Source organism: Prionailurus viverrinus, chromosome E2, assembly GCF_022837055.1.
Source record: "Prionailurus viverrinus isolate Anna chromosome E2, UM_Priviv_1.0, whole genome shotgun sequence".
In the NCBI taxonomy this organism is placed as follows: domain Eukaryota; kingdom Metazoa; phylum Chordata; class Mammalia; order Carnivora; family Felidae; genus Prionailurus; species Prionailurus viverrinus.
The window spans coordinates 49,212,253-49,230,051 of record NC_062575.1 but is presented as its reverse complement, the minus strand read 5'-3'; the positions used below and the strand labels follow the sequence as shown (position 1 = coordinate 49,230,051).

Here is a 17,799-nt window from a genome sequence, read left to right as displayed (position 1 = left end):
CCGCTCTTCTCTAATCGCCAATGGATTTCCAGGATTTGCGAGGCGGGAGTGGGAGGGGCCAGATTGTTAGTAAACGCGGAGACACGTGCGGGTGCGACTCCCGGCGCCCGGGATAGGCGCGTGCGCACTGGATACGCAGCCTGTACGCAAGCGCGCGCTTTTGCGCGGAAGTGAGCGTCCCAGTTGCACGTGGGATCTGGGGTGATGGAGGGGGTGATGCAGACTGACGCCAAGATGCGTACTGAGTCTGGAGCAGAGTCCAGTCCTCGAGGTCCAGGCTGCAGTCTCCGGCACTTTGCCTGTGAGCAGAACCTGTTGTCCCGGCCGGACGGCTCTGCCTCTTTCCTGCAAGGTAAGAACTTAACCTAGGTAAATACTGCCCCGGCCACGTTCGCTACGTTGTATTTGTTTTAGGAAGTTACAGGGTACCGTGCAAAGGAGTGCCACTTCTCCTGGACACCAGCTGGTGAATGTCCCTCCTGGACTGGTGCATTTCTTCTTAGCCGGGTGGATACTACTGGATATGCCAGAATAATCTCTCTTTCCCGACTAGAAGGGAAATGACATCGCCACTCTGGTAAATACTCAGATGAGAGAGGAGCAGACTTCCTCGTAAGACCAAATATCCCAGAATAGAGAAAAGCTCCTCACCAAAGTAAATATCTCCCTTGACTAGATTCGTCTCCCACCTCCACCCCACACATCCTGGGTCCCTACATCCTAGACTGAGGCAAACCTGCCCATATGTGTGAATACCTCTAAACTGGCAGATGACCACTACCGGCTTAATTACTCTCTGGACCGTGGCATGTCTTTTACCTGAGTACTTTTCAGACTGAGAGTGATGTCCCCTTTCCTCCCCACCACTGGGATAAATATTTCTTTGACTGGGACACGCATCTCTCTACAGGAGTAAATATCGCTTAAGTTTGGGGCAGGTCTTACCTATTAGGTAAATGTCCCCTTCCCCTATCCAAATGCATCTCAAACTGGACTCCGCTCCCTTACCCAGGTAAATATTCCTCTGGAGATAGGCCTAAGGATCATCCCTGTAAATGCTTCAGTCTCCTCACTAGAAGCATTACTTTCTACCCAGGTACAAACCTGTTTTAATTCATTCCTTCATTGGACACATATGTATTTGTGCTAAGTACTGTTCTAGGCACTGGGAATATGTCGATAAAAAGTATTTTAAATCCCTGACCTAACAGTTTACTTTCTAGTCAGGGAGACAGACACAAGGTTAGCTAAGGAAAATACTACGGAGAAAAATACAGAGAAGGGGAATAGGGTGTGCCAGCCAGGGGTGCAATCTTAAATAGGATGGTTAGGAAAGGCCTTGATGAGATGGTAACATCTGAATAAAGACCTAAAGGTAAGGGAGCACACCCTGAAGATATCAGGAGGAAAAGCATACCAAGTGTGGGGAACAGCAGGGGCAAAGACCCTGAGGCAAGGACTTGCCTGGTGTGTTTGAAGAGTAGTTAGGAGACAATGTGGCTGGAGCAGTGAGGAGGCTGGAGAGAGGTAAGGGGGACTGCCTGTCATTTGAGGCTTAGTGAATGACCTGGGGGCCATTGCTCCCAAGTTTTGCTCAGAGGAGTGACATGATCTGAATGTATTTTAACAGAATCTCTCTGGCTGCAGTGTTGACTTTTGAGGTACAGGGGAGTGGGGGCGATGGTGGTGGCTCAGACCAGAGTGGGAGTGGAAGTGATGAGATTCTGTAAAGCTGACAAAATTTGCAGATGGGTCGGTGTTGGGATATGAGAGAGAGAGGGATAACACTAAGGTTTTTTCCCAAAATCAGCTGTGCTGGGAGAAGACTAGTTCAGTTTGGGACATTAAGTTTGCAGTGCCCGGTAGACATCACAGGGACAATAGGGACTGGGCAGAAGGACATACAAGTCTGGAATTCAGAAGAGAGATGCAATCTGGACATACAATTAGGAACCCTCTGGCTATAGATGGTATTTCAAGCTACTGATGGGATGAAATCAAGAAAATAAATGTAGGTGGAAGAGAGAGGTTACAGGATTAAAACCTGTGTCTTCTAACTTGTGGGGAGCCAGGAAAAGACACTGAGAAAAGGGGCACCTGGGTGGCTCAGTCAGTTAAGCATCCAGCTTCGGCTCAGGTCATGATCTCATGGTCTGTGAGTTCGAACCCCACGCCGGGCTCTGTGTTGGGCTCTGTGCTGACAGCTCACAGCCTGGAGCCTGTCGGATTCTGTGTCTCTCTCTCTGCCCCTCCTCCACTCACACTCTCTCAAAAATGAATAAACGTTAAAAATTTTTAAAAAGACACTGAGAAGAGCAGCCAGGAAGGGAGGAGGAAAACCAAGAGAGGGCACTCACCTGGGGCCCAGAGAAGTGTTTGAGATGTAAGGGCCCACCAGCTGCATCCGTCCTCCCAGACCTGTGGGGGGACAATCATGACTTCTGTCACTGTCAAGAGCTGTTCGGATGGAGTGGAGGGGTCAAGGAGGAGAAGAAAAAGAGAGCACAAGAAGAGACAGGTCTTTGGGAGCTTTGCTTGGAAGGGGATCAGATAAATGCTGGAGGAGTTGAAAACAGGTGTAGATCCAGAGAATTGCTGGAGCCATGTCCGTGACAAGGAGGGACTCCTAGGTTCGTGGAGGCCCCAGGCAGCAAGAATGAAGACCACAGTGTGGATCTCGTTCTATGTAGATAAGTTTCCCTTTGAGGACAGATTCTCCCGGAGCCTGAGGCCCAGAATCCACCGTGCACCTGCTAAGGCTGGCCCCTGTCCGTTTGCAGCAGCTGCGGAGATGCTTGTTTGCAGGCTGTTTGAAGCTATGCTCCAGCGCTGTTTCTTCCCCCTGCAGACCGCGGGCCCAGCTGCACCCTGGAATGACCCGCAGGGCTCTGAGGCTCCTGGTGCCTGCACTCCACCCCAGCTGTTGAATAGGATCTCTGGGGGAGAGGCCCCGGGCGGCAGTATCTTTTCTAGGTCGCCGGTGATTCCAGTGTGCAGCCAGGCTTGAGAACCACTGCTGTGTTCATTAGTGGTCCTTTTTAACTGGGATAGAGTAGGGGCACCTGGCTGGCTCAGTCAGTGGAGCATGTGACCCTTGCTCTCAGGGTCTTGAGTTTGAGCCCTACGGTGGGGGGGTAGGGGGTGTGTGGAGATTCCTTAAAACAAAATATTACGGGGGCGCCTGGATGGCTCAGTCGTTTAAGCATCCGACTGTTGATTTTGGCCTAGGTAATGATCTCACGGTTCCTGAGATGGAGCCCTGTCTCCAGGCTCTGCAGTCACAGCACAGAACCTGCTTGGGATTCTCTCTCTCTCTCTCTCTGTCTGCCCTCAAAATTAATAAACAAACATTTTTAAGAAATAAAATCTTACAAGTATAAATAAAATTAACTGGAATAGAGTGGAAGACATCAGAGTGTAGCAAAGCAGTGACAGTAAGAGTTGTTTTGTGAGGCCTTTGTTCCGGTTACACATCTTTGCGTGAGATTGGGGTCACACTGTAAAATATATTTTTTATCAGGAGTTACGATGAGAAGAGTTTGGAAGCCACTGGTGTAGTCTAGTCTCTTCATTTTGCAGATGGTAAAACTGAGACCCAGAGAAGTGAGCAGAGTCAGCCAAGGTTGCAGGACTAGATGCCAGGCTTTTGTTTCCTGGGTCTTAACCTCCCTGGCCCCTGTTCTTACCCCCTCGGGATCACTCCCAGGTATATCTGTCCCTCTCTCAGGGGTCTTGACTTCTGCAGAGTTTGGGACGCGAGCCTGAGGGAAGAGAGCCAGGTTGGGGGAAACTCTGGAAGGAGTTGAGAAGACCAGCTGCAGTAAGAAGGAGGAAGGTCAGCTCTCGGGAGGAACCTCCTATTAAAGTTAACAACAGCGAACGTCCATTGCGCTGCGCACTCCATGTGCGCCAGGCAGTGTCGGGAGTGTTCTACGTGGATTATGTCATTTAATCCTCAGAACTCAGGGAGGGAGGTGCCGTTAACCTGTAGGTTCACAGGTGAGGAAGCACAGGCAGAGGAGTGAGTGAAGCAAACGCTGGAAGAATCAGTGCCAGCACTTGGTGGGCTGGACTGGGGGGTGGCGTGGGGGACCCTGGCCAGCCGGCTCAGCACGGCGCACTGGGACCCCAGAGGAAGGTGGGATGTGGGCGAGGCCACCCGTGCTGTCTCCCCAGGAGATACATCGGTCCTGGCGGGCGTATATGGACCAGCCGAGGTGAAGGTCAGCAAAGAGATCTTCAACAAGGCCACCCTGGAGGTGATTCTGAGGCCGAAGATTGGGCTGCCTGGTAACTGGACCCAGGGGGATCTCCACCTTCTTCCTCACCGCTGTCCCCAGGGTCCCCTCTGCCTACACTTTAGTCTGTCTTTCCTGGCTCCATCTCCCCTTCTTTCTACTAACCTGTTTTCCCCCCATTTACTCCCCCCCACCCCCCGGGTCTGGGTTCCATGGGAGGGAACTCCGGGATTTTCCTCCCCCAAGAGGCTCTGTTGCTGGATGCCAGAGGGGGCAGAGATGAAGTGGGTATGGGTCAGGCCCTGCCTCCTTCCCACTGGGGATCCTCTGTCATCCCTGCAGGGTCCTGCACCAACTCTAGCGGAGCCGGCAGGCCCTTCCCAGAGGGCTTGGGTGGGGCATGTGGAGGAAGGTGAGCCAGATGGAAGGGAAGAGCCTGACCACCCCACCCCACCCCTGATTTCCCTAGGCGTCGCTGAGAAGAGTCGGGAGCGGCTGATCAGGAACACTTGTGAAGCAGTGGTATTGGGAGCGCTGCACCCCCGTACCTCCATTACTGTGGTGCTGCAGGTCGTCAGTGATGCTGGCTCTGTATCCTTCCCCCCAGGCTGCCTCCTCCAGGAAGTCCTTCAGAATCTCTCCCATTGCCTCCCTTGCTGATGCCCACGAGCAAGCCCTGTGTTGACCAGAAGGCCTCCCAATGCTTAACAGGCACCCACTTGAAGAAAAATAGCAAACACAGCTTGAGTGCTTACCATGTGTCAGGCACGGTTCTGAGTGCCTTACACATATTAACTCGCTAACTATTCTCAGCACAGGAAATAGGTGCCACTTTAATCCCCATGTTCCAAATGGGGAAACTAAGGCATGGCAAGGTTAGCTTTTATCTAGTATTTTGCAGAGCCAGGATTTGAGCCCAAGTCATCTGCTCCTAGAGCCCAGGGGCCCTGGTAGATGGCTATTATTTTTTTATGTTTATTTTTGAGAAACAGTGCTAGCAGGAGAGGGGCAGAGAGAGAGGGAGACACAGAATCTGAAGCAGGCTCCAGGCTCTGAGCTGTCAGCACAGAGCCCAACACGGGGCTCAAACTCAAGAACTGTGAGATCGTGACCTGAGCTGAAGTCAGTCGCCTAACTGACGGAGCCACCCAGGCGCCCCAGCAGATGGGTATTCTTATGTTCCCATGTTTCATGTGACGAAACAGGCCCAGAGAGGGGAAGTCACTTGCCCAGGGTCACACAGCTGGAAGGCAGCAGAGGCAGGACTCAAGCTGAGGCCTGACTACCTACAAAGCCTGTGCCATTGACCTCCACCCTGACCTTGAGCAGTGCTAGGGGAGTCCTGAGCAGGCAGAGCAGTTGGGTCAGCAGCTCAGCCTAGAAGGATCCCTGGGGTTGGGGCTGAGGACCAGAGATGGGCAACTGGGTGGGGGGGGGGGGGGGGCAGGCCCTGTCTCACAGAGGAAAACTGAAGCCCAGAGGGGAAATAATGGAGGGGCAGATCTGGGCTAACTGATCCTAAAGCTGGACCCTTCCCCACTGTGTGGGGCTGGAGACAGAGACTAGAGGAAACTTGAGGCAGGGCTGGTCGTCTGGCTCCAGGCCCGGGCATGCCTCCCTTCTCCCTCTGTCACCTTGCCAGTCTGTCACCTGGTGGTGGCTGCCTCCAGATCCCAGGCTCTGGGCCTGACCCTGCCACTCCCCATGTGACTGTGGAGGGTTTCTCCCCTCTTTGTCCTCAGTTTCCCTGAAGGCGCTTGACACGTGCTTCGGTACAACTCTGTTGAGTATCATTCCGACCCCTGATTGAGGCTGAGAGAGTAAGTCACTTGTTCAAGGTCACATAGCTGAGAAGTGGCAAAGACCAGTCTGGAGCCCAGGGCTACCTGATCCCAAAACCACTTAGAACCACTGTGCCATACTGCCTTCCTGTGATGAGCCTGTGCACTTGGCCACAAGCCCTGGCAGGGTAGGTGGAACGCAGGCACACTCTGCTGGCCGTCCCTACAGTGGAAATGCTTCTTAACCTCTGCCCGTGGCACTCAGCTCCTGGCCTGTTGCCTGAACGCTGCCTGCATGGCATTGGTGGATGCAGGTGTGCCCATGCGGGCCCTCTTCTGTGGGGTCACCTGTGCTCTGGACTCTGAGGGGACCCTCGTGCTGGACCCCACGGCCAAGCAGGAAAAGGTAGGTGTGAAGGCCAGGGTGGTGAAAGGCTGTGAGCAGATACTCCTCTAGGCCTCGCTTCCCCCACACGCTTGGCTCCTAGCACGTCAGTCCCAGTTGGCAAGCTCTGGTCTGTGCATCGGGGCAAGTGCTAGAATGCCAGCCGGGACCCGTATCTACCTTCAGTGCCAAACTCCAAACATAGGTCCGGCTAGAGCCAGGGTCTCAGACACCCTAAGGATTTCCTTGATTTTGCTTCTCAGTCCCTGCTGTCCTATGCATGTTGGTTTCATTCTCTGGCCAGCATCTTGCCTGAGGCTGTGACCAGCCCCTAAAGGCCTGTGCTTTTCTTCACTGGCTCAGATTCACAGTGCCCAGGGCTCTGGATATTCCGAATTACTTGCCCAGTACTATGATGGTTGCATTGTGTCAGGAAAGCAGAAGCCACTTGGGGTTGTATCAGGGAATGCACTGCGGGAAGCTGGTTAGGACGGTGTTGGAAGAGCCAAGGGAGCAAACAGGAAGGAGGGCGATACCCAGGGACTAAAAGCCTGTAAGGAGACACTGTCACAGTTGGTTTTGGGTGCACACAAGGCATCCTGGCTTTGCCCTGGCAGCCGATGTCCCCAGAGACTCCACAGCTACTGTGGGCACTGCCATAGCCACCGCATCCACTTCTATCGGAGCGAGGACAGGATGTGGCTCTCCCTCCTTCGGCCTCCCCCGAGACTACCAGGGACACCTGACGGGCAGGGGAGTCTGGGAAATAGTGTGTCGGCTTCCAGCCCTCGTGGCACAGAGCTGGAGAGGGAGGCAGGGGGCCAGGAGGTACTGGGTAATGACTGGGGGGCATGTGGCTGCCCCTACAGACAGGAGTACTGTGCTTGGAGGCCCCTGTTGGAACCATGTAGGTAGAATCGGGGTGTGGGAAGCGATTCTACAGAAGGAAAGGCCAAGAGCCCTGCCCAGGGAAGCGGGGACGGTGCCTAGACAAGACACCTACACTTGATACACTTGGGGAGTGGTGGCTGTGGGAAGGGCAGGTGCCCTATTTGGCACCAACTGAGACTGTGCCTGGGGGGAGAGTCCAGGTGTCCTACCCCTCGTCTCTAGGAGGCCCGGGCCATCCTGACCTTTGCCCTCGACAGTGTGGAACGGAAGCTGCTGATGTCCACCACCAAGGGGCTCTACTCGGATGCTGAGGTACCAGGGTGGAGATGGGGTGAAGGCCAGATCCTTCCTTGCATCCCCTTTGTTACGTAGAAGGAATTGTCAAACCTTGTAGGCCCAGAACCCCTTGTGGGAATTTTGAAGGAAGCTCCAGTAATGAGTGGAAAAGAGAAAAGAGCCCTGGTTGAGATGGGGAGGTGAGGCATTGAAAGCCCTTCACCTTCCTGCTCAGACCGTGTACACCCAGAGTTCCAGGGCTCTGGTCTCTGAGAGCACAGCCAACCTGGACCTCCCATGAACTGAGGAACATGTGGTCAAGATAGATTCCACAGCTTTCTACACGATTTGGTGTCACAGGGCCTGTGGCTCAGAAATTCTCGAGCTCCAGGCTGAGGCCTCTTCCAGCAATCAGGATGCCTGATCCCATGGTCCACAGTCCTGGAGCTGCACTAATCTGCCCCCTGAAGCCCACACCTTCTCTTTTCCTCTCTTCCCCTCTGAGAGAGCCTGTGAAGTGGGGAAGAGAGGCCCTTGAAATCCTTCCCTCACCACCTGCCTCACCACGGGGGAGGCAAGAGGTCTGGGATCTCTGGGAACCAGATGGGGTCAGGGCCGGGAGCAGGGTGGCCCCAGCACCAACAGGTCTCTCCACCTCCAGCTCCAGCAGTGCCTGGCCGCGGCCCAGGCTGCCTCGCAACACGTCTTCCGCTTCTACCGGGAATCGCTACAGAGACGGTACTCCAAGAGCTGAGGCAAGCCAGGGCAGGGCGCCCCTCCCGCCGCCACCCACTACCTCCATGGAAAATAAACCAGCAGCCTGGCCTCACCTCTCCATCCCTGTGTGCCGGATGAGCTTGCGGGCCTAGAGGCACAGACCCACCCTCCCCTCCCCCGGAAGGCATTTCCAAACTCAAAACCCATCCCATCCCACCAGCCTGACAGATACCTGTCGGGTACCCGCTCTGTGCAGAGCCTGCTAGGTACTGGAAACTCCGCAGTGAATGACCCTCAGGTTCAAGGAGCACTAGGGTGATAGGCAAAGAAAATCAGTGTCTGTCAGATGGTGGTAAATGCTGTGAAAAAAGTAGGGAAGAGGGGTTGGGAGAGGCCAAATTTAATACATCAGTCAGGGACGTCTTGATGGAGTATAGGAGACTTCCGAGGGAAGCCCAGGAGGAGGCCTGTGGAAGAGGGAGGATCAGGTTCAGGGTGGCGCTGGTGTGCTGGAGCAGGGCAAGTAGGGACCGGGGAGGGAGGAGATGGGTCAGGGAGGGAACATGCACAGTGGGAGGGCCTCGTGGGTCTTGGCATCCTTGCCTTACAAGAAGAAACCAGCTCAGAAGCCAGTTAGCTGCCAGATGTCACCAGCTAGCTAATGATGGAGCAGGGGGCTTATACTCAGAGTCCAGCCCCAGAGCCCTTCACCATTCAGACAAGCCCAGGAGACCCCAGCATGCTCCAGGCCGCAGTTCCCCATCTGTAAGCAGAAGCGGCTGAGGCCCGTCGGTCAGGTGTATGGGAATACGGGGAAGGAGGTTTTAGCAGCCATTTGACTGCTGTGTCCCCCACCCCCATATTTAGTGGGTGGGAGCCAAGAACATGAGTGCATCCCACAAGGAGTAACTCTCCCACAGCTGGGCCACATGGTCGCCAGATTCTATGGGGTGCTGACATTTGGGGGTTTACAGTGAAAATTATATGTCTGGCGGGCCCTCAGCCACATGTTTCACATGCTTGAACTAGCTCACCCAGTTCCCACAATTGCCCCTTGGAGCCGGTGTCATTTTCGTCCCCAGTAACCAAGAAGGGGAAGCATCAAAGTCTTGATTGAGCTTGAAATTCTGCCCTGTGAGACTCCGGAGAACGCCAAATGGGAACGTGTTCCAGGAAGATCCAGAATGGCATTAAACAGGAGTGAGAAAACTAAGCTGTAAATTGCCTGTCATACTATTACTTGGTGATCTATCAGACCCTGCTAGGGAGCACCTTGTGCCCCCAGCAGCGCCTGTTCAGTGGGGGCCAGGGTGCCAGTGCCTCAAGGCTGTAGCTCTCTGGGTCTCTGGCTGTGTGATTCCCATGGGGCTGCCTCTCACCCAGGGCCACCCTGTGAGGGATCCCCAGGGAGGAGGACCTCTGGGGTACCTGAGTTCCTGGGACCACGCTTCTCCAGAAGCCTGCACAGAATGAAGCCAACAGAAAAGGAGGGCCAGGAGGCTGAGAGACCAGAGCCTTCACTTCATTTGGGCCCCTGAGTCCAGCTGCTTTAGCTTCCTTGCCTTTTGATGCTTAAAGCAGTCTGAGCTGAGTTTCAGCCGCTTGCTGTGCAAAGAGCGGAGGGATACCGCCCTTTTCGTGGATGGCCCATTCATAGCCCCCAGGTGCGGAGAAAGCCCCATTTTGCAGACGGGAAGATGTGAGGCTCAGAGCGGTCACATGGGTCAAGGTTACACAGCTGAGGAGTAAGCACTTGGAGCCCCACTCTCTAATGTTCTGCGGACCACCGCGCTGTGAAGAGAACACTCTGCCCCTCGGGTTTCCCCTTCTCCAGCTCCGAGTTGTCGCGGAGCACCCTGGGGACAGCCTGCCCCTTCCTGGTCTCCGCACCCTGGCACACATACACACACAGACACAGGTTTGGCTGCGAGAGTGTCTGGAGTTTAATCTCGTTGCGGCGGCCAGGAAGGAGGCGGTGGCCGCTGCTGCCGCCGCCTCATCCACCCGGATTCTCCACGTTGCCCGCCGACGCGCCCGGTGCCGGCCCCTGATTCACAGTGAGGGCCGCGCGGGCAACTAGGGCGGCTCTCGGGAGGCCAGGTAGGCGGCCAGGGTCACCAGGGCGGCCGCATATGTGCACACGCCCAGCCCGACGGCGAGGACCCCCAGCAGGAAGGCGCGGCGGGAGGCAGCCCCTGCCCCCTGGACGTCCCCCTTGGCCCAAGCCTTGTTGGTCTGTGGAGGCGTTGGGCAGCGATGACTCAGGCATCCCCTCATCCCACCCTGCTTCCCGCAGCCCCAGACCCTTCCCCGAGCCCCTCCCACGCCGGTACACCCACGCACTCATTCATAGATTCCAAAACCAGGGAGCCGCTACTGTGGTCGGGCACAGGGGAGACTGGCTGGGTAATAAAAATATACATCTATTACTCTATGCCACTGCTCTAACTCGTTGGGACCTTGTGGTGAACCAGAGGGAAGAATTATTCCCATTTTACAGATGAGGCACAGGGAGGTTAAGTGGCTTGTCCAAAAGTCTTAAGAGTGCGTCAGACCTAGGATTTGAGCTCAGGTTCTGAACCACCACTCTGGGCTTTCACTCTGAAACACTCATTTAACCCTTCAATGTTCCTATGTAGATCCTTCTCTCCACCTTGGTTTCCCCCCACATATAGCACCTCTGCTTTGTTTTGAATGCACTTTTCTCTTACATCCAGCCCCCTCCCAGCCACACCCACAGACTGACCTTCTGGGCCAGGCAGAAGGCAGCGATGCCCACAGGCCAGAAACAGCAGAGCATGGAGAAGACGGCCAAGCCAAGGTGGTCGTGGGGTAGGAGCGGGGAGAGAAGGCTGCCCCCATCCCAGTCCGAGTCGCTGTCACTGGATGATGCATCCTATGGGTAGGAGAGGGCCTGGGTGGGCATCTCCACCTACCTTCCCTGCCCCACTGCTCTGCTCCCCACAGCCCCCAAAGACCAATACCAGGGCCTCCCCAGAAACAGCGAGAGAGGAAAATGTTCCAGGAGATAAGCTCTGAACTTTTCTACATCCTGGATCCCTTTGAGGGGAAGCTGTGTACCCTGTTTCCAAAGAGCCCCATTCACACCCAAAGTTTTATGTTCCATTTCAAAGACTTCACGGGGCCACTCACAGCCCCTGAAGTGGAGATAGATTGGGGGTTGGGGGGGTGGGGGCGCCTGGATGGCTCAGTCAGTTGAGCGAGCATCTGACTCTTGATTTCAGCTCAGGTCATTATCTCGAGGTTCATGAGTTGGAACCCCACATCGGGCTCTGCGCTGATGGTGCCGAGCCTGCTCTGGATTCTCTCTCTCCCCCACTCTGCCCCTCCCATGTGCGCACTCTCTCTCTCAAAATAAATGAATAAACTTTAAAAAGAGAGAGAGACAGCTCTAGTGACCTAAATTACTAGGACAAACCTGCCTGCTGAAAACTAGAAATTCTATATTTTAAAAAATATTTTTGTTTTTTTGTTTCTAAATCTTGCATCAAATAGCTCACACGATTTTAAGTAATTCCTATAAGGCCAAAACCGAAATTAAAATCAGTTAGCAGAGAGGTCAAATGAACTGAGGCCTCTTTTGCGCTGTGGGCATTTGCCAATCCCAGAAAAATAGCCTTTCAATCAAACTGTGAACTCGATTAAAAGTGATCTCTAACTGGTAATGACCCCAGGTGGCTGACAGAAGCAAACCAAATCTTCTCAATGGTATGTACCTTCAGCCTAGGCCACAAAATAATGGTCCTAAAAATAATGTTTCAGGGGCACCTGGCTGGCTCAGTCAGTAGAGCACGCGACCCTTAATCTCAGGGGCATGAGTTCAAGCCCCACGTTGGGCATGGAGCCTCGTTAAAATTTAAAAGATAAATAAAAATAAAGATAACTTTTCAAACATGATGACCAGCATACATTCCAAACATAACCAGGCACATATGAAACCATAAATGAGAAGTAGCAGAAACAATAAGGCCTTCAAGGGATGCCTGGTGGCTCAGTTGGTTAAGCCACCGACTTCGGCTCAGGTTGTGATCTTGCAGTTTGTGGGTTCGAGCCCCGTGTTGGGCTCTGTGCTGACAGCTCAGAGCCTGGAGCCTGCTTCAGATTCTGGGTCTCCCTCTCTCCATCCGTCCCCCACTCGTGCTTGGTCTCTCTCAAAAATAAATAAACTTTAAAAATAACAATACTAATAATAATAATAAGGCCCTCAAACTTTTCAAAGAATGGAATTATCAGACACATACAATGTCAGAGTGATGCTAACTGCCACAATGTGGTTGGCCGTGTTTCCAAAAATGGCCACAGCCATCTCTCTCATCCCACATGCCCTTCTTATAGTGTGACTGATACTCTTCCCACCAAGGGGTGAGGTCTGTGTCCCCTTTCCTTGAGTCTGGGCAGGCTGTGACTCACTCATAATTGGTAGAATGTGGTGAAAGTGATGCCACATGACTTCTGAGCATAGGTCAGAAAAGGTGAGGCAGCCTCTGCCTTACCAGAGCCCTCAGGCTGAGGCTGAAAGCCCATAAGGACGCGGACTATGCTGAAGCTGCCATGTTGTGAGGAGGCCCAAACCAGCCTGCAAGGGGAGAGTCATTTATAAGCCCCAAGGTTAAGAGAGAGATACCCACCCAGCTCCCGGCTGCTTCAGCCATGGACTGTTTCAGCCCTAGCCGCCGGCTGACCGCAACCTCATGAAAGACCCTGAGGCAGAACCACCCAACCAAGTCCTTCCCAAATTGACCCATGGAAACCATGAGCCATAATGAGTGTTGCTGTTTTAAGCAACTAAGTTTTGAGGTGATTTCTTTTTTTTTTTTAACGTTTATTTATTTTTGAGAGAGAGAGACAGAGCATGAGCAGGGGGCAGGGGCAGAGAGAGAGAGAATCTGAAGCAGGCTCCAGGCTCTGAGCCATTAGCACAGAGCCCGACGCAGGACTCAAACCCATGAACTTTGAGACCATGACCTGAGCCAAAGTCGGATGCTCACCCAAATGATCCGCCCAGACGCCCCTGAGGTGATTTCTTATACAGGAATAGTAACTGGAAAACCATGTGTAACAAATAAAAGACAAGCAGGGCGCCTGGCTGGCTCAGGCAGAAGAGCATGTGACTCTTGATCTCGGGGCGGTGAGTCTGAGCCCCACATTGGGTGAAGAGATTACTTAAAAATAAAATCTTGAAAAAAATATAAAAGACAAGCTTCACAGTAGATACAAGGAATAAGAAATTATACAAATTAACACATTAATTTGAAAAGAAGAGACCGGGGCCGGCACGGAAAGAGAGAGAAAATCAGAGAATAGGGGAGTCAGAAATCAGAGGGAAGACAGAGAACCAAAGACAAGGGAAGAAAGATGAGTGACAAATCTGGAGAGAAAAAGGTGAAGAAACCAGAACAGCAAAAACCATAACTAGGAATGTAGGAAGTCCACACGCAGTGGGAAGTGAGACCCCCCCCAGGCTGAAAGTAGGTACCCCAGCCAGCCAGGTGTTGGCCACAGCTGAGTTCGCCTCCCTCTCCCCCAGCTCCCACTAAGACCTGCTGCTCCTACCTCAAGGTCAGGGGGCCCTGGTTCCCCAAGGCCAGCGCTCACAGTGGGAAGGGATGGTGGGAGGAGCTGCCAACCCCTCAGGGACTCTGCAAAGGCTGTCTCTCCAAAGGGAGGCCCCAGCTGGGGCTCACCAGGCTTCTGGATGGGGGGCCCACAGCCCACACCTGCCAGCAGAGGCTGTTGGAGCTCTCGAAGACTGGGGCTGTCCATGACTGGGGAGAGGCTCTGGGAAGGGTTTTCTGGAGGTAAAGGAAAGAAAAAAAAAAAAAAAAAACAGTTATAACAAAGTCTCACCATCTTTCTCCTGACTCCTGACTCTGGAGAGATTCCTGGCAGAGACGATAGTTAGCTCATTGACCATCAGACCCATTTTACAGATAGTAACACTGAGGCCCCAAGACTAAAAGACGCTGGGCCAAGTTGTGAAGACAACTCAGGGGTCTGGACATTCAGTTCTGGGATTCTGTCTCAGGCAAAAGCCACATACCTGTTGCACACTTATTCCAAACCGTGTCTTACACACTTACTTGCCCCATGAACTACACATCCCCTGCACCTGCAAGTCTGCACACTGAATACCCCAAACCCTTGCCACACATATTCATCCACTCCAGCCCAACCCCCACCTCCACCTGCTGGCATTCATCTCCCCGATGGCTCCTTGTATACTTGCCCTGAACAACATCAGCTCCCATTAAACACTCCTCTGGAGCCCCCAACCTGCTTACACACTCATCCCAAATGATTCCTCGCACACTCCTAGTCGCCCTAGCATCAGATCCCCCATTTGCACACGTACGCACAGGCTTCCCACGCATGCATCCCAGACACTCTCCATTGTTCCCATCACTCACTTCCCTTGCACACCTGCCCCAAACACCCGGTCCAAGCACCCCTCCCCTACTCCAACCACATCCACGGCCCTACACAATTGCCTGCACACTCATCAGCTCCCCCACACCTCCTGTTTTACCAGAATCCACCTTTGCACAACTCCCCCATAACAGCCCCAACCCACCACCCTCATACACATTCAACCTCAAGGAATAATGCCACCCCACCATCCCCCCTGAGGGCCCAAGCCTCCCGCCCTCACCAAACCTGGCTGGAGCCGATTTCCTCACCAACGTTTGCCTCCCCATCCCCAACACTAGGACCCAGGGGAGGAGCAGTGCCGCCCACTTGTGCCCCTCACTCACCGCCCACGGCCATATGTTGGGACCTCCTGGGCCCCTGCACCGACACCCGCCCGGACCCTGCGGCCCGCAAGTGACTGAACTCAGCGAGCCCCGCGCTCCCTGGGATCTGGGCCTGGGGGAGCGGGTTCTGCGCGTTCCTCTGGGCTCCCCCTCGGAGCCCCTGGCCCGCAGCGCGCGGGGGCGGGGATGGGGGCGGGGCGGCGGGCGGGCTCCCGGCTCCGCCCTCCGCCGCGGCCCGGGAGGGGGCCTTGAAGGCCGACGTCAGCGCCCAGCACGGAAACCCTGCCACCCGGGGTGTGTGGGAGCAAGCGGGGGGCTCCAAGGACGGTGGGCCCCGACCCCCCCTCGCCCAGGCCCAAGCGCTGCGGGGTGGAGGAGGGGGCGCCCCCGATTCTCCAGGGCCTTTCTGGCTCGGCCCGCCTCCACCCGCCCCGCCACTCTCCTTGCCCAATAATAATAACAGCAACAGCGGCTAACTGTGTGCACTGCTCTCAGTGCTGTGCATGGACGCATAGACATTTATTCCTCGCAAGGACTGAAGAGACACTGTCATTTACTGTCCTGTTGTACGCAGGAGGAAACAGGCGCAGAGAGGTTGGGTTCCTGACTGCGAGCCTGACGCTAGTTCACTGAGTGCGGTCTAAGCCCGGACCCCTGGCCGGTGGGTTAGGGGATTTACAATCACGGTGGCTTTGACTCCTCTCGGCAGCTCTATTTCTATCTAAAGTTTTACAGATAAAGAGACTGAGGGTCAGAGGTGTGCGCTCACTTGGGCCAGGTAAACAGCTGGAGCCAGGACCGGCAGATTTGTACCCCAGGGCTGTTTTCCTTGCTGGCCCAAGGGAAGGGGAGGAAATAGGGCAAAAGGGTACGGTGGGAGCTTCCACGCAAAGGAGGCCGAGGTGGGAGAGGGCCAGGAATGGGGTGATGTGCTGGTTATCAGGTGGCGCAAGTGGTGGTTACGAGACCGTGTTTAGACCCACACAGACCCGAGTTACTTTCCAGGCTCTTCAGGGCACCTGCTCTGTGTCCTCGGTACAATGGCATCACCTCTCGGAACCCTCATGTTTTCATCTGTGAAATGGGCTAAGCACTCCTTGCCTTTTAGACGTGATAACATCCGTAAAGCACTTAGATCAGGCGCGATACCCAGCGTCCACCATTTACCCAAAGCCTGGCAATATAGGCACTCTGAGTGTGTTTGATGATGTTTAGGAGTATTATCATCAACTTCCGGCTCCCATCAGTCTCGGTAAGGGACACTCCTCACCCCGGAGGACTCTCTCCCTCATGGAGTCCACCCAGCTTGCACTGGCTTCCTCTGCCCAGAAGCCCTCCTTATCACTAGGCCCAGTCAAACTGGACGATTCCCCTCTTGATGCGGGGCTGGCCAGAGTTCCCTCGCTCCAGGGCTCCAGGGCTCCGTGCCAAGAGTCCAGACGCTGGAGTTGGCACGGGCCCCACTCCCAGGGAGAGCAGATGGTGTCTGCAAGTGCAACTTGGCGCAGGCAGTTTCTGGCAGACGACAGGCAGGGGAGGGAAGAGAGGGACCTGCAGCAGGACTGTGTTATCTGGGAGAGATAACCTGCTACTATCTCCTTAACCCGGCTCTGGTTGTTTTTTTCATGCAGCTAATCACTATGCAACATATGAAATCTTTCTATCCTTTGTAGTTTGACTCCTCCCACATCGGTATCCACTCCAGGAGCCGGGATTCGATCCCTTTTGTTCACCGCTGTGCCTCAGGGCCTAGAACAGTGCCTGGCACAAAGTAGCCCTTCAGTACCTATTTGTGGGACGGGGGCATGAATACTCACAAGCCTGTTGACTTTTTTTTTTTTTTTTTAAGTTTATGGAGAGTGGGGGAGGGGCAGAGAGAGAGGGAAAGAGAGAGAGAATCCCAAGCAGGCTCTGTGTCTGACGGCGACTGACTCTTGATTTCTGCTCGGGTCACCATCTTGGGGCTCCTGGGTTCCGCACGACAATGTGGAGCCCGCTCCGGATTCTCTCTCTCTCTCCCTCTCTTTGTGCCCCTCCCCCACTCTCTTACAATAAAATAAATCAGATAAAATAAAATAATAAAATAAAACTGAAAAAAAAATAGAATTACCAAAGGAGCCAGCATTTCTACTCCTGTGTACGTACCCCCGAAGAACTGAAAGCAGGGTCTTGAAGAAGTATTTGTAACGCTTCATAGCAGTGTTATTCGCCACATCTGGAAGATGAAATCACACCAGTGTCCATCAGTAGAGGACTGGGTGAAGAAAATGTGGTATATTTTCTCACAGTCCGTGAGTTCGAGCCCCGCCTCAGGCTCTGTGCTGACAGCCTGGAGCCTGCTTCAGATTCTGGGTCTCCCTCTCTCTCTGCCCCTCCCCTGCTCGTGCTCTGTCTCTCTGCATCTCTCAAAAATGAATAAAGGTTAAAGAAATTAATCTAAAAACAAAAAGGATACATGAAATATTCCATTTCAAAAGTAACAACGCGAAGACCCATCAATAATAGCGAACATTCACAGTGCTTCCTATTTTCCAGCACTGTCCTAAATTCATTAGACATTTGTACTAATTACCTATTGCTGCATAACAAATCATTCCCCAACACCTGGTGGCTTCAAACAAACATGTATCAGCTAACATCGTCTCTGCTGGTCAGGAATCTGGCAATGGCTTGGCTGGGTGGTTATGACTCCAGGTGTCTCATGAAGTTCCAGTCAGCATGCTGGCCAGAGCTATAGT

General features: G+C 53.8%; 2 protein-coding genes across 4 annotated transcripts; one reads left to right on the top strand and one right to left on the bottom strand.

The window, feature by feature from the left end:
* The first annotated feature begins 80 nt into the window (after nucleotides 1-80).
* Nucleotides 81-9,501, top strand: EXOSC5 (exosome component 5). Of its 2 annotated transcripts, none has more exons than XM_047835390.1 (6): nucleotides 81-352; nucleotides 4,177-4,290; nucleotides 4,708-4,829; nucleotides 6,285-6,425; nucleotides 7,553-7,607; nucleotides 8,233-9,501. In XM_047835390.1, the coding sequence occupies exons 1-5, from the start codon at nucleotides 205-207 to the stop codon at nucleotides 7,604-7,606; spliced, it is 579 nt and encodes a 192-aa protein (XP_047691346.1). In that variant the 5' UTR covers nucleotides 81-204; the 3' UTR covers nucleotide 7,607; nucleotides 8,233-9,501. The 2 variants fall into 2 exon arrangements, with proteins under 2 accessions (XP_047691346.1, XP_047691345.1); XM_047835389.1 differs by having other exon boundaries at nucleotides 7,518-7,607.
* A 399-nt stretch (nucleotides 9,502-9,900) lies between these two features.
* TMEM91 (transmembrane protein 91) lies at nucleotides 9,901-17,300 on the bottom strand. Of its 2 annotated transcripts, none has more exons than XM_047835392.1 (4): nucleotides 17,207-17,300; nucleotides 13,863-14,101; nucleotides 11,035-11,184; nucleotides 9,901-10,523 (listed from the first exon to the last, which is right to left on the bottom strand). In XM_047835392.1, the coding sequence occupies exons 2-4, from the start codon at nucleotides 14,070-14,072 to the stop codon at nucleotides 10,365-10,367; spliced, it is 519 nt and encodes a 172-aa protein (XP_047691348.1). In that variant the 5' UTR covers nucleotides 14,073-14,101; nucleotides 17,207-17,300; the 3' UTR covers nucleotides 9,901-10,364. The 2 variants fall into 2 exon arrangements, with proteins under 2 accessions (XP_047691348.1, XP_047691347.1); XM_047835391.1 differs by lacking the exon at nucleotides 17,207-17,300 and adding an exon at nucleotides 15,062-15,211.
* Nucleotides 17,301-17,799: the final 499 nt, after the last annotated feature.

Excerpts from the sequence above, each read along its gene's own strand:
- EXOSC5 (XM_047835389.1), top strand. The coding sequence starts at position 205 with ATGGAGGGGGTGATGCAGACTGACGCCAAGATGCGTACTGAGTCTGGA. Across the intron at positions 353-4,176 it reads CTCTGCCTCTTTCCTGCAAG|GAGATACATCGGTCCTGGCG; the intron begins GTAAGAACTTAA and ends CTGTCTCCCCAG. Across the intron at positions 6,426-7,517 it reads CCACGGCCAAGCAGGAAAAG|GAGGCCCGGGCCATCCTGAC; the intron begins GTAGGTGTGAAG and ends CCTCGTCTCTAG.
- TMEM91 (XM_047835391.1), bottom strand. Across the intron at positions 11,185-13,862 it reads CAGGGCCCCCTGACCTTGAG|GATGCATCATCCAGTGACAG; the intron begins GTAGGAGCAGCA and ends TCCTACCCATAG. Across the intron at positions 10,524-11,034 it reads CCTTCTGCCTGGCCCAGAAG|ACCAACAAGGCTTGGGCCAA; the intron begins GTCAGTCTGTGG and ends ACGCCTCCACAG.